Raw genomic sequence first — 13,100 nt, 5'->3', positions numbered from 1 at the left:
GTTGGGTGAAGCAGTTGTGGGCAAATATTGCCCCCGGTCAAGGGCTGAAGGACCATTTCGTTCTACCACGGCGTGTCTTCCGGCTGACATTCTGGCGACATGGGCGGGTCCCCTGGTCGATCCGGAGGCCCTTAGAGGGATACATATGCCACACTGGTCCCCTCCCTAATGCGAGAGGCCTTTTGCCGGCGCAGTTGGCCTCAGATCGACGCGAACAACCCTTAGTGAGCAGCAACATCCCTGATCGGACAGGTGGCCAAATGATTGGCACATAGACCCCAGTTCGGCACGGGCCCATGCTTGAGTGGGTTCGAAGCCCAACGTTCGGTACTGGGGGTCCTGACTGACATAAGACTTTTCCATTCCTCAGTATGAAGTCACCATAAGCTGCCATGTTTCATAGGCTGTCACTGTCCCCTAAGCTGTCACTGTCAGAGGCCCAGACAAACGCAGGAGGCCTCTGTCACTCAGGGTCCCGTCCCGTCGCTGCTCAGCACATCTTTCTCTGACCACCTTGGTTCCGCTTGTTGATACAGTGTACCTGTCTCGGCACTGTGGACCCCTGAACGATACAAGAGCCCCGCATTGTTGCATGGTCCCGACCAATGCAACTCGTGGGCCCGGCCATGTCCCTGTTTGGGAAATGAGCCCCGGGATTTCAGAACCTCTCATGAGCCGGCTGTTCGGTGTTAGTGATCTTTGGTCGGAATAACAGCACTCTCTGTCTCAGGAGTCTCCAATCGGTACAAAAGGCCCATTTAATGTCGTTTGAGATCACGGCCTACAGGACGGGGGCCTTTTGCCCGTCCCCGCCCGTCATTCCGATCTTTATATAACCTATAACAGACCCTTCGGGCCCTTCGGTCCTCCAATCAGGACCCTTGATCTGTGGTCTCGAGACCCTTTGGCCCTTCTCCGGACCTCCTCAACAAAGCCCGCCGTGACCTTGTTCCTGCTTGCGGAACTGTGCGGCTCCAGGTTTCGAACTCTAACAGGGAGCCAGCGTTCCGCGATCGTGGCCTCTGACAGACTGAGACACCCACATTGTCCCAGGGGTCCTCAAACGGTGCAAGAAACCTCTAACTGATATTTCATGTCACGACCCTAGGGGACGCGATTCTTTGTGTAACCTACAGCCAGTTTTTCGGGCCTTATGTCGAACCGAGCCCTTGATTGACGATTTTGGTAGGTCTCCCAGGCCCCTCTTCAGGCATAATCGAACACTACATTTGGTCTACTCAGACCCCTTTGCAGACAAAGGACTCTGTGTTGGGCACTGTGACCCCTGACAGACACGGGGACCCTAATCGGTTGTAAATCTCTGGCCCAGGTTTTGTGACTGACTGAGAAGTGACCCCTCAGGTCCGTACCCGACGCGGGGCTGACTTTGGTGGTGTCAGTTTTAGTCAGACACCGCCCTCAGAAAACGCCTTTGCAGTTTTCAAATGCTACGCCTCTGTACGTGGACGCATACCCTAGTAATGTGCGAGGTGAGGCGGTGTCTCACCAATGCTCTCCCCACAATGGAACGTAAGGAACACGAGGTGCAAGGAACTGCACGAAAACATGGTTGGAACAAAATTAGATCATAGTTGGTTTCATTTCCCATCTGAAGTAGCTGAATCTCACTCGAAATACCCGAGTGTCAGGCCGAAGAGTCGACAAAAAACGTCGGGGTGGGCTGACGTTTCTATGTGATGTAAAGTTGTCGTCTGTTTAAAACTTTGTCGCAGTGCTGCACCAATCAGTTGTCTTACAAAGAGTTTTATGCCACTCAAACGGCCCTGTTGTCAGCCTTTTTTTGCAACGCATTTCCATGCCGTGCTTTTTATCAGACGGTTAGTTATACTCGGGTGATGTAAAATTGAAGAAAAAAAGAACGCCAGTGGCGGCCTTCTTTTTTACAACATTGCCTACAGTTCTGAACCTGAACAGAACACATTCTGACCTGTAAAGGCCCATTCTGATATGTAACGACCCATTATTGACTGTGGCGGGCCCATCCGCTGGCCTTTACAGCGCCAATTCTGACCTTTAAAGAGGTCATTCTCGCCTTAAGAGAGCTTGCTCTGGCCTGTAGATGGCCCATGAAGACATGCAAGACCACCATGTCTTGAAGAAGACTCAGTTATTTGCTGCCGAGAGTTTAAATCCATTCTGACTTGTAGAGAGCTCATCCTGGGTTGTAGGGGCTCACTTTCTATTCTCAGAGGGTTAGTTTTTGCATTTTGGCTTGTCCAAACTTGAATATAGTGGCCTGCGCCCACGCAACCAAATCCCCTTCGGCTACATTGCCGCCGGCTGCATGCGAGGCGTGATCAGCGCGGCGATACGTAGTGCATCACGGGGGCTATGTTGGGCTGCGTCTGCGGCTGGCCTGGATCCTAGGGACTGAGGCTAGGCCTGGGCCTGGGACTAACGCTGAGCCTGGACCTGGACATGGGCCGAGACAGGGACTGCGGTCTGGGCATGGGCCTTTGTCTGGTACTGCAGCTAGGCTTGGGATTGGGGCTGCGGGCTGGACCTGGGCCTGGGCCTGGGGACTGCGGCTAGGCGTGGGCCGGGGACTGCGGCTAGCGTAGGCCTGGGACTGCGGTTGGACCTGGGACTGCGACTGGGTCTGGGTCTGGGTCTGGGCCTGGACCTGGGACTGGGACTGGGACTGGAACTGGGCCTGGGACTGGGTCTGGGCCTGGAAATGGGACTGGGGTTGCGGCTGGGCTTGGGCCTGGGCCTGGGGGTGGGACTGGCACTGCGGCTGGGGCTGGATCTGGGCCTGGGCCTGGGCCTGGGCCAGGGCCAGGGTCTGGGCCTGGGCCTGGGCCTGGGCCTGGGTCTGGGTCTGGGTCTGAGTCTGGGCCTGGGTCTGGGTCTGGGTCTGAGGCTGGGGCTGGGACTAAGGCTGGCACTGAGGCTCGGGTTGGGGCCGGGGCTTGGGCTGTAGCTGGGCATAACATGGCCAGCAGCGGCGGATTTCTGGAAGGCGGGGTAGAGTTACCCCCTGCCCAGTCCGGGCAACATTTAACAAGGAGACATTACACATCCCGAAAAGGGCAAGTTACGTCGGTGTCGGTAGTGACAGACCCTCTGTGGAGACCAGGCTGGAGGTTACAATTCTCGGTGCAGGGCCGGTCGCAGTCCTAGGCCCAGGCCCAGCCGCAGTCCCAGTCCAGACCAAGCCGCAGTCTCAGGTCCAGACTCAGTCGTGGTACCAGGCTTGAGCCCAGCCACAGTCTCAGGTCCAGACTCAGCCGTGGTACCAGGCTTGCGCCCAGCCTCAGTCTCAGGTCCAGACTCAGCCGTGGTACCAGGCTTGAGCCCAGCCATAGTCTCAGGTCCAGACTCAGCCGTGGTACCAGGCTTGAGCCCAGCCATAGTCTCAGGTCCAGACTCAGCCGTGGTACCAGGCTTGCGCCCAGCTACAGTCTCAGGTCCAGACTCAGCCGTGGTACCAGGCTTGAGCCCAGCCATGGTCTCAGGTCCAGACTCAGCCGTGGTACCAGGCTTGAGCCCAGCCGCAATAAGCCCAGGCCCAGCCGCGGACGCAGTCGCATCACCAGCCCAGCCCTGTGGTGCACTACTAGAGCCGCGCTGATCATGTTACACGTGAAACTGATGGCGATGTAACCGAGAGATTTAGGATGCAGGGGCGCGGGAACTATGTCCCAGCTGGAGGGTGACTTCAAAATGCCAAAATGGGCCCTCTAAGATTAGAAAGTGAGCTCCTACAAGCCAGGATGAGCTCTCGACAAGTTTAAATGGAGTTCAGCTATCGACAGTAAGTAATGATCCTTCTTTAGATCATAATGTATCTGCACGTCTTAATGGGTCATCTACACTCAGCGCAGACACACTCTTGGGCCATCTACACTCAGTGTAGATGACCCATTAGCCATGCAGACTCCATCAGTAGTCTTCAGGCCAAAATGGGTCTTTCCAGGCCAGAATGACCCTCTTAAGGTCCGAATGTAGCCTTTACAGGTCAGAATGCCCCGCCACAGTCAATAATGGGCCGTATACAGATCAGAATGGGCATATGCAGGCCAAGATGATTCCTTCTCAAATTCAGAATTGCTCTCTTTTGGTCAAAAGGGACCTTAAATAGCCCAAAATAAGCCCTCGACAGGCCAGAATGGAAGTTGCATGCAACCTCCAGTTTTCAAATTTGGGAGGGGGTGAGCTACCCCACTGCCCCCCCCCCCCCCTCTGGTTAACGTGTCCTTGTTTGGGTGCCATTCCCGCCCTTGGAGGAGGTGTATGCTCCGGGAGCCGGTGTTATCAAAATCAACTCGCGTTGTTTGCTTTACGAAGACCTGACTCGTTCCCGTTTACCTATACGTCTACGCGACTCAGTTGTACCACCCATGTGGCTTCCGCGCTCGACACACGTAATTACTTTGTGTCAATACTGTGTATAGCATTAAGTTTCAAAAGCGCGGGTTCAAAGCTCCTTTAAGCTTTGCAGCACATTATTGCCCGCACTGGAATTTTCATACATGCCCAAATAAATATGCGGTGATGTAAATATTATTTTCAGATGGTACAAAAGTATCGCCAGCGACCACACGCATCCCTTAAGTGACACTTAAGTTGATTTGGTAAAAATCCCTTTTCTAGTAGATGAAAAATTAAGTTTGAGTTAAGTACGTTACCTCTGCGCCATATATGCATTCGGCCCTTAGCTGCAGCCAGGCTCATGTACCATGTGCCTGTGGGACATTCACAAATCTACCGGTCATCTGAGCTCAGGCTGGGGCGGTATGAGTTAGGCTGGTGCAGCTGGACGAAAGCTATCTAACTGACATATCGCTGTATGAGTGCAGAAGGTACGCAACTTGTTGAGGATTTTGCTTGCACGCTTTACATATATCTGATAAGGCAGTGACAGTAGCTCTTCCAGGCTGGTGATATAATGCTAAATTGACTGTGCTATCATTGGAGACCAGTTCCCTGTTACACGTACCTGTTTCCCATGCAGAAAAAAATAGGTTAAGATGAGCATGACTGCATAGGAGTGTTCTAGCAGCATTTTGCAGGGTGTGCATGAGGCAAATCTTGAGTCAAGTTTGGCTCATTTACCACCAGTTTAAGCTTGCATAGGGGTGATGAGTGTTAATTGAGGCTCACACCAGCTTTTGGAATACATAATTTATTTCTAGGATGACCAATATCATGCCAGTCTGCTAAAGGTGGTAGACCAGTCAACAAAATATTTGGTTGGTCTGACCATGCCCCAAATGGGACAGCCAGTTTCTCTGCTTGGGACAGGTTGATGATATTTGATGACAAAGGATTTCTCAGATCTTGCATGTGTGTGTGTGTGTGTCCACAATGCATATATTTCCTTAACTGAAACCATTAGATTCTGGGTTTCAAGACTGCCAATAGGAAGCTAGGAATCCAAGCACTTAGTATCATATCTGCAAATGTGGCTTTCCACTCTGGACATAGTGCAGAATCCACATATATCCTTAAAATTTGAAAACTGATGACCTCCAATAGTGTATTATCATTATATCCATAGGCCCAATGACATCTAAAGGTCCAAATTCATTGTCTCTTTGCTCCTTGCCTTTCCCTGGTGATTGACACTTATCACATCATATGAATGCTATCTATGTGGTACAGTTGGTCTTGTATTGGCTTGGTCTTGTCTACAGGATGGTCTTATTCTGACACAGATGACAGTGGCATAGCTCATTTCAGATGGTGGCAGTGTGTAGTCAGGTAACCATGGACAGTACCTTGGCCTTAAGCAGCCAGAAATATAGCTTGATAGCATGCCTCACAAAACTGCCTCTGGAGCCATGTATGCGTAACATAGATTCTGAGCTCTTGACAGGTGACATGAAATTGATGCTTTGAAACATTCACCAAGTTTTTTAACTATCAGGTCCATTAGTTAAGAATGTAGCTGCAAAAATAACTTGAGGCTGGGAATCATGTGACCCTTCATGAAAATATATTTAGTGATTGCTGGTCTCAGTTGCAAGGTACTCTGAGTGTTATTTTCAGTCTACATCACATTGATTGGCACTCCCACACTGGTCCTTGTTTTCACAGGTGATTGAAATATCCTAGATGAATATGTTTCTTCATTTTTTTGGTTCATTTTTTGGCACTGCTTCACTGTTTGCAGTTATTGAACACTCCTTGATGTGCTGTTTCACTGGGCTAAGCCCAATCTTATCTACTTTTGGAATGAAGATGGCCTCACCACCAAAGCCTTGGAATGAACTTGAACCCTTCTATATCCAAAGGAGGCTATATCATTCCTGAGTATTCCGGTTCTGGTGCCAAGGGAAGTGTTCACCTGAGACTGGCCAGAGCTGATCAGCACCTTCCCTGCTTCAGGCCATGGATGCGGACGCACTGCCGCCAACATCACCCTGGAGGCGGGTCATGACCATGGCAGTATCCTCCACATGCCAGCAGGCAGGTTTCACCAGCATCGAGCCATCAGCACTGGCTACACTTACTGAGACCTTCATCAGCTGTGAGTATGGGCATAACAACCACTGGAGTCATTTGGGGTCTGGACCCTGGTAACTCTTGGGCAGGTGGAACCATCTGTTGTGCTTTTGCTACATAGAAAGACACCAATGCAGCAATGGACCTCAGTGACATTTAAGGTGTGGTTACATCCATGGCTGAGAATGGGACATGGTGTTGTGAATATGTTGAGTTGCAGAAGGAGAAAGTTTGTTTTATTGTGTTTTAGAAAAAGAGAAACTAAGAGGTAATGTTGCTGATGCAGTTTGACAGAATAAGGTACCATTCATAGTGATGTTCAACACATTAATGTGAACCACTTCATTTGAAAAGACACCCTACCATGTGTTTGCAAGCATTAGTACACTTTTCCCGCTGACCTGGAGAGCACCATATAAGTAATGAGAAACAAGTGATTTTTCTCGACTGAACAAGGCATGCGCACCCCATATCTCCACAGTGTTGAGAGAGCTGGCGCGCAGCAGCAAGGCGTATAGTGACCTGGCGTGTCGCAGTGACCTGGTGGTCGGCGATATTGTACTGGCGCTGGTCGACGCCGGCTTCAGCGTCGCATCGCTGACGGTCAGTGTGCCGCACCGCCACCTGCGGCAACAATTGGTGTGACAATATGGGACACTGCCGTAAAAGTAAATTTCCTAAATTCGTGCTGTCGGAAATTACTTCCTCAATACAGTGCAATGGGTATGTGGGTTTGGACAAGACATGTAACTTTTCCCAAAATATCAGCCCGCTGCTCGGCCCTGCCGGCCCGGCCAGCCAAGAATCCAGCCCGCAAAAGCCTGCCGTGCTACAATGCTGACCCTACATTAACCGAAATACCAAATTAGTTGCAGGGTTGCGTTTTTCATTTCTCCTTGATTTTAGACCCGTGCACAGCATGCACATAGAATGTAATGCCGGTGTATGGATGCAGAACATTGTTTGGCTAACACCAATGATGTGGATTAGAGAGCACTGATCAATACACCGGGAATGTGGGATGCCTGTTGTAACAAAGTAGATCACAGCACGGTGTTGGCAGATTGCAGTTAGTAATCAGAAGAAAGAGTGTGAAATTTAAAATGGCCTCACCGAAATACACCACATATTTCACACTTCCTCCCTATCTCAATAGACGACATGCAATGTCTTCTAAAATTGCGCGCAACAACTGATGGCTTTGGACCTACAGAGTAAAAGAAAAAAAATACTGGATGTTTCAAGTCATGGGAAGTCTTCTCCCGTCAGTACACTGTCCAGAATTACAAGCACCATCAAATGCATCTTCATGGCAATGGCACAACCTCCATTCAAAAAACAGATGCAGGCCATTGTATAGTGTTTCCTGTCCTGAAAGGGAGTGCTCTACAGTTGTATGGGATTTTGAACTGGGAGAGCCATGTTGAGGTTATTCAGTGCACTTGGCGTCGTCATGTGCTATGCGATAGTCTCGGCGCCGTGCCGGTGTGCGGCGCCACTGTCTGTGCGCGCTCTGCGTCGCGCCGCCCGCGTGGCCGCTGTCTGGCGGAGCTAGGCCGGCCGGCCGGGCGGGACGCACGCTGACCTCTCCCTCCCCGCCGCCGCAGGAGTACGCGCGCCGCAAGACGCGCTCGACGCTGCCGACGCCGCTGCCGTCGGTGCCGACGAAGCAGCCGTCGACGCTGCAGGTGGGCGAGAAGAGGGGGCACCCGGCGCACATCCCCGACCACCTGCCGTCGTTCCCCGACAGCCACGCCTATGTGCAGACGCCGACGCACAAGCAGCCAATCACCAACTACGAGGCCGTCCGCGAGAAGGCGGCCAGCCAGAAGCGCGACATGGAGCGGGCGCTCACGCGCTTCATTGCCAAGACGGGCCCCGTCGACCGGCTGTTCGACACTGACGAGCAGGCACAGTTTCCGCGTGAGTAGGCGGCTCGTGATAGCCGGGAAAGCGGAAGTGATGTTGCCGGTTATTTTGACCTCGTGATGATTTCGCCAGGTTTTGACGACGACGCCGGCCAACTTTGTCAGTGCGAGGCGAGTACAAAATGTCCATGCTTCCAATACGACAGCGTTTTATTCCATAGATGTGCGGCCGAAGGTTAAGTGCGAAAGATGTTTTGGATGATTGTGAGGATTTTAGCAGTCGATTTCTGCTTTCCGAATAGTATTTACGTTTGCCTCAGGAACCACAAAATTGTAGAATATTGTTGGCAGGTCATTTCTAACAGCTGAACATTTGTCGCATCTGGTTACATCATCCCATCATCTTCTAAAGCTGTGAGCTGGTATCATCATCCCATCGTCATTCTCCAAAGCTATGAGTTGGTAGCTATCGCTGGCTGTGCTGACAGGCGCCAGCTCCCAGTCGTCGTGCGCCGCGACGTCACCGATCTTTTCCCCGTATGGCTTGTCGGATGTGTGCCGACGTACGCTTAAAACCACAAACCGTGATGTATGGCTGGCGCTGGTGGAACGGCCAGCGCGCTGGTCTGGTGCTGGGCCGGGAGCACTCGCTTCCAGCCGAAACAGTCGTAGTTCCCGGCAAGGAGGGGGCCGATGGCCCTGTCCTGCGCCTGCACTGCACGCTTAAGTTTTCTCGGCCTATCTGGCGAACAGGCTTGAGTGCATCTTTCCTAGCCGACTTGCGTGGCATGGTCCCGGACCACTCAATAAGCTAGTGCTGACAAGAACACCGCGTTTCCAGTACCACTCGAGGAGGTTATCCATATGGCCAAATTTGTGTCGGCGCCAGATCCTTAGTTTCTGTCATTCCTACCGTAGTCTTTTTCCTTTGTTGGACTCGATGCAAATTCCAGTTGTTTGTCACTTTGAAGGCCGTTCCTAGTAAAATATCAAACTGGCATATTTATTGCTAGCTGGAGTCTGGTGTCGGACTGAACTCGAGCCAGCGAACAGCAATGAATCATAAATAGCTAGTCTGGTACTCGGGCACTACATGGTTCAAGGGCTTGGCTGCCGCCGCTCCCGGCGTCACCTTGATTTCACACTGCTAGGATGTGAGCTTGACAGGTATAACTTCTAATGTTTATTGTCCGTTCCTGAAATTCCCCGGATTGCCCCCGGGAAGGAAACTATCACAGGTCTTTCAAACAAGGTCTTAAACCGGTGCAAAAACCCCAATCTGTAGAGAAATTGGTGCCCACCCCAGCCCACCTCACCGCGTTGTACCTCCGTCTCTTCTCCGATGAAGTCGCGTCCGCTTACTGATGAGTGAGCCGACATCGAATTCACCCGTGTGTGAACTGCGCTGTAACTTCACATACGACCTGGTACTCCGCCGTGACCTACCTAGCGCACCATTTTAGTGACCCAGCTTTTACCTGAGCGCCCTGTTTCAATGACTACGCCGTGACCTGAGCGCCCTGTTTCAGTGACTCCGCCGTGACCTGAGCGCTCTGTTTCAGTGACTCCGCCGTGACCTGAGCGCTCTGTTTCAGTGACTCCGCCGTGACCTGAGCGCTCTGTTTCAATGACTTCGCCGTGACCTGAGCGCCCTGTTTCAGTGACTCCGCCGTGACCTGAGCGCTCTGTTTCAATGACTTCGCCATGACCTGAGCGCCCTGTTTCAGTGATCGCCTGCCGGCCGATCGTTAGTCCGTACCTGCAGGCACTAGATCCGCGCGACCAGATCTTCGAGGAGGAGGAGGCGTACGTCCCGCGCAAGCGAGCGCGCCCCGCCGAAGAGCGCGACGACGAGCCGGCGCCGCCTACCGAGCTGGTCGACAACCCCTACCTGCGGCCGGCCAAGATGCCGCGCAAGCGCAAGTGATAGCGGGTGTGGGACACGGCGATGTCGCGGCCGCGCGCCGTCCCTCGGTGTGTGGGGGCTGGCATTTAGCCCTGCGTCTCGCAACTGTTCTCCCGTGGAGACGGCTGTGGCGGCCGTGTGTGGTGCAGACCGTGCCGTGGTTCGCTGCGGTGGCCGCGCGAGGCGCATGGAGGCCTCCACGACGGACGGCCGAGAGGGGAGGTGTGGCGGCCGTGTGGCGGTGTGGGTGTGGACTCGTGGAGTGCGTCGGGTCGCAGGGGAAGTGGACCTTGTCCACGCTGTCGCCTTTCTGCTCAGCTGGTCTGGTCGTCCTTACATTGTGTGCCACAGACATTAATGCGGAGAGTAGTGGGGTGAGGCATTGCTGCCTTCCCTCTCTATCTAGGTTCTGCCGCCTCCGACATTGATGACTGTGCTGGCGAAACGCTTTTCATGTAAAAATGAGCTGTGTGCGCTCTAGTGCATGGTCATTTGTAATGTATGTGAACCGTCCAGGGCATTAAGGGGAAAACAGTCGATAAAACTAGCCATGTCTGAACTATTGACGAGCTGTGTTTTGACAGTTGCATATGCATTGGATGGTTCAATCAAGGCGTGCTTTTTTATGAATGTAGCTAGGAAAGCGATCAATCGGCCACCCGTTGCTCTGTCGTTTGGGAGGTGGTTTTCCACCGCTTAGGCAGATAACCGTTCGGACTTCACTAGTAGATCTGAAGACTGCAACGGTCGAAATTCTGCTTGTCTCCGAGAGTTGCATTCTCACGTTCATGATGCCAGTATAAGTGGCGACACACGCTACGCTCCGTAGATCGTCCACCTCTAATTTTTTCTTGTAGTTTTTTTTTAACGGCGAACCAAATTGTTTCATCCTTGGTTGCACGGTCGGGGGGCGGGGGGGGGGGGGGGGTGCAGCACGCCAAGGACGTGACGACAGTCTTGAGTGCGACCTGCGTGGTGCAGGAGGATTAGTTATATAATTCGATTCGTGAAGCAAATTTTGGGACAATGTACCATGTGGACACTGATCCATGAAGGCGATTATTTGGGTCCGTAGGTCTTACGTGAGTGATGAAAAGGGCGTAAAACATCTCATCCGGGGTGCGATTTTGGCCTGGGATTGTTGTTTAACTGAGAAGCTTGAAGCTGGGATGTCTGCATCTATGGGGAAGGACTGACCTGCCACTGCCCCCCTCCCCCCCCCACAGTAGTGGGTTTTTTACATTATGCGTATAGATGTAAATGCAGCAGTCACAATAAACTCACCCCGCCGGCGGCCGGGCTTGCCTCCCAGGGGAATCTGTCTGGCCCCTCCCCTTTTTGAAACGGGCCTTCGTCTCTGCATACCTGACCTTAAGTAAATTAGGTTTGCTGTAATCCTAACTTTGGTTGTTGTATTGCCTAAGGAACAGTCTCGTAGATGTATGGCTTGACTACCACTTCGTTGTCTCATCAGATTAAACGATTCCCTAGAAATTGCCTTTACTGACAGCCACGCCTGATTTTGACCTGTCATAGGTCAGCAACCTTAAAGGGAATGCTTCTCATTTGAAGATATTGAAGCAAGGATCAACTATATTGAAAGAGGCTCATTTATAAATATTCGTATACTTTCAGCTGGAAAAACTGCCATAGATAACACAATTTCTCTGTTAAGAAAACATGCCGCTGGATAGGCCATTGCTTGATTACGTCATCGGACCTTGCATGACATTGATTGAGAGCCAATTGACCACGGATATATCTAGAAATCGTGCTCACGAAACGACATATATGAACGAGCAGCCATCCATATTTTCTTGGCCTTGATCAGCGCGTGGCTTAAATAGTGACAGGATTTGAATGACCATATGAATGCGCCATGGATGCTCGGATGACCTTGAAATAGTCTCCCCGAAATAAACCGCACATCTTCGCGGGCGTGTAGTTCAGGACCAGGAACAGAACCGAATGATCCTCAAGACGGCCATTTCAATTTAAAATCCCATATAAATGTGAAACAGTCGCTTTATGAAGGCACATCGGATTTTTAGACCAAAGGATCTTCTATTTAATTGCTTACTACAGCTATGCACAATTTGGTGCGGCTACGCCACGCTAAATCAAACTGCAATTATGCAAGGGGGGGGGGAGGGCGGGGCTAAGCCGGCCCCTCCCATCCGAGCGCGAGTTAACATTTGCAGGCCCCGGCAGTAGCGCAGGCAGGGGGCACAGGGAGCACGTGACCCCCTCGCTTAGGTCCCGCGGGACCCGAAGGTTTCCTCGAAACCAACGATTAAGGGCCCGAATTGAGGGCCTTAAAGGAATGCCGGAGGTCGCACGCAGGGGCCCCGGCCCGCAGTACTGGCCACTCCAATGTCAGCCAGAGGGCCCTGTGTGCTGGGCCCATATGTCAGTCAAACACCACCAGAAACGCAAAGTCGGGAACAAAGCCGGAACCAGCGATTTAGATTGGTCGCGGCCCCAGCGTCTGTCAGGGCCCCGCAGTCACTGACGGGGGTCCTGTGTTGACAAGGGGTCCCGAGTCGGTCAAAGGTAGTGTTCGAGGAGGCCTCAAGAGGCTATAGGGCTCATCGGGTCCGACGGTCAAGAGCCTGATTGGAGGGTCTCAGGGCAAGAGGGTCTGGTCAGATTCTTATTTAGGGGCCCGGCCTGCGGGGACAGGCCCCGAGATAACAGAGAGAGGACCCTTTGCACCGATCGGGGACCCTCTAAGTCGATATGGGCCTATATATTGGTCAGGCACCACCAGCACCGTGCAGTCGCCTCCGTACCGCTAGGGGCCTGAGTGTCTGCCCACTTCCCAAGCAGCGACAAAGCCGGGACCAGTGATTTAC

At 52.3% G+C, this 13,100-nt stretch overlaps 2 protein-coding genes across 3 annotated transcripts in view; both read left to right on the top strand.

Moving 5' to 3' along the window:
* LOC119107966 (protein BTG2-like) overlaps positions 1-386 on the top strand; it is a 2,142-nt gene extending 1,756 nt beyond the window's left edge. Inside the window, exon 2 of the mRNA XM_037231556.1 lies at positions 371-386. Within this exon, the coding sequence (XP_037087451.1) occupies positions 371-386 (16 nt within the window). The remainder of the gene's footprint in view (positions 1-370) is intronic.
* Positions 1-10,464, top strand: part of LOC119108682 (transcription initiation factor TFIID subunit 8) — a 42,156-nt gene extending 31,692 nt beyond the window's left edge. The window contains exons 1-5 of one of the 2 annotated variants that reach the window (XM_037232306.1): positions 4,744-4,826; positions 6,355-6,496; positions 6,953-7,074; positions 8,079-8,394; positions 10,067-10,464. In XM_037232306.1, coding sequence (XP_037088201.1) covers positions 6,358-6,496; positions 6,953-7,074; positions 8,079-8,394; positions 10,067-10,266 — 777 coding nt within the window. In that variant the 5' untranslated portion in view covers positions 4,744-4,826; positions 6,355-6,357 and the 3' untranslated portion in view covers positions 10,267-10,464. Of the gene's footprint in view, positions 1-4,743; positions 4,827-6,354; positions 6,497-6,952; positions 7,075-8,078; positions 8,395-10,066 lie in introns of those variants that run through there. The other variant, XM_037232307.1, reaches the window with a different exon arrangement.
* The last annotated feature ends 2,636 nt before the right edge of the window (positions 10,465-13,100 follow it).

Source organism: Pollicipes pollicipes, unplaced genomic scaffold (assembly GCF_011947565.3).
Source record: "Pollicipes pollicipes isolate AB1234 unplaced genomic scaffold, Ppol_2.1 Scaffold_6686;HRSCAF=7923_pilon_pilon_pilon, whole genome shotgun sequence".
Taxonomy (NCBI): Eukaryota; Metazoa; Arthropoda; class Thecostraca; order Pollicipedomorpha; family Pollicipedidae; genus Pollicipes; species Pollicipes pollicipes.
This window is presented reverse-complemented; position numbering and strand designations above follow the sequence as displayed.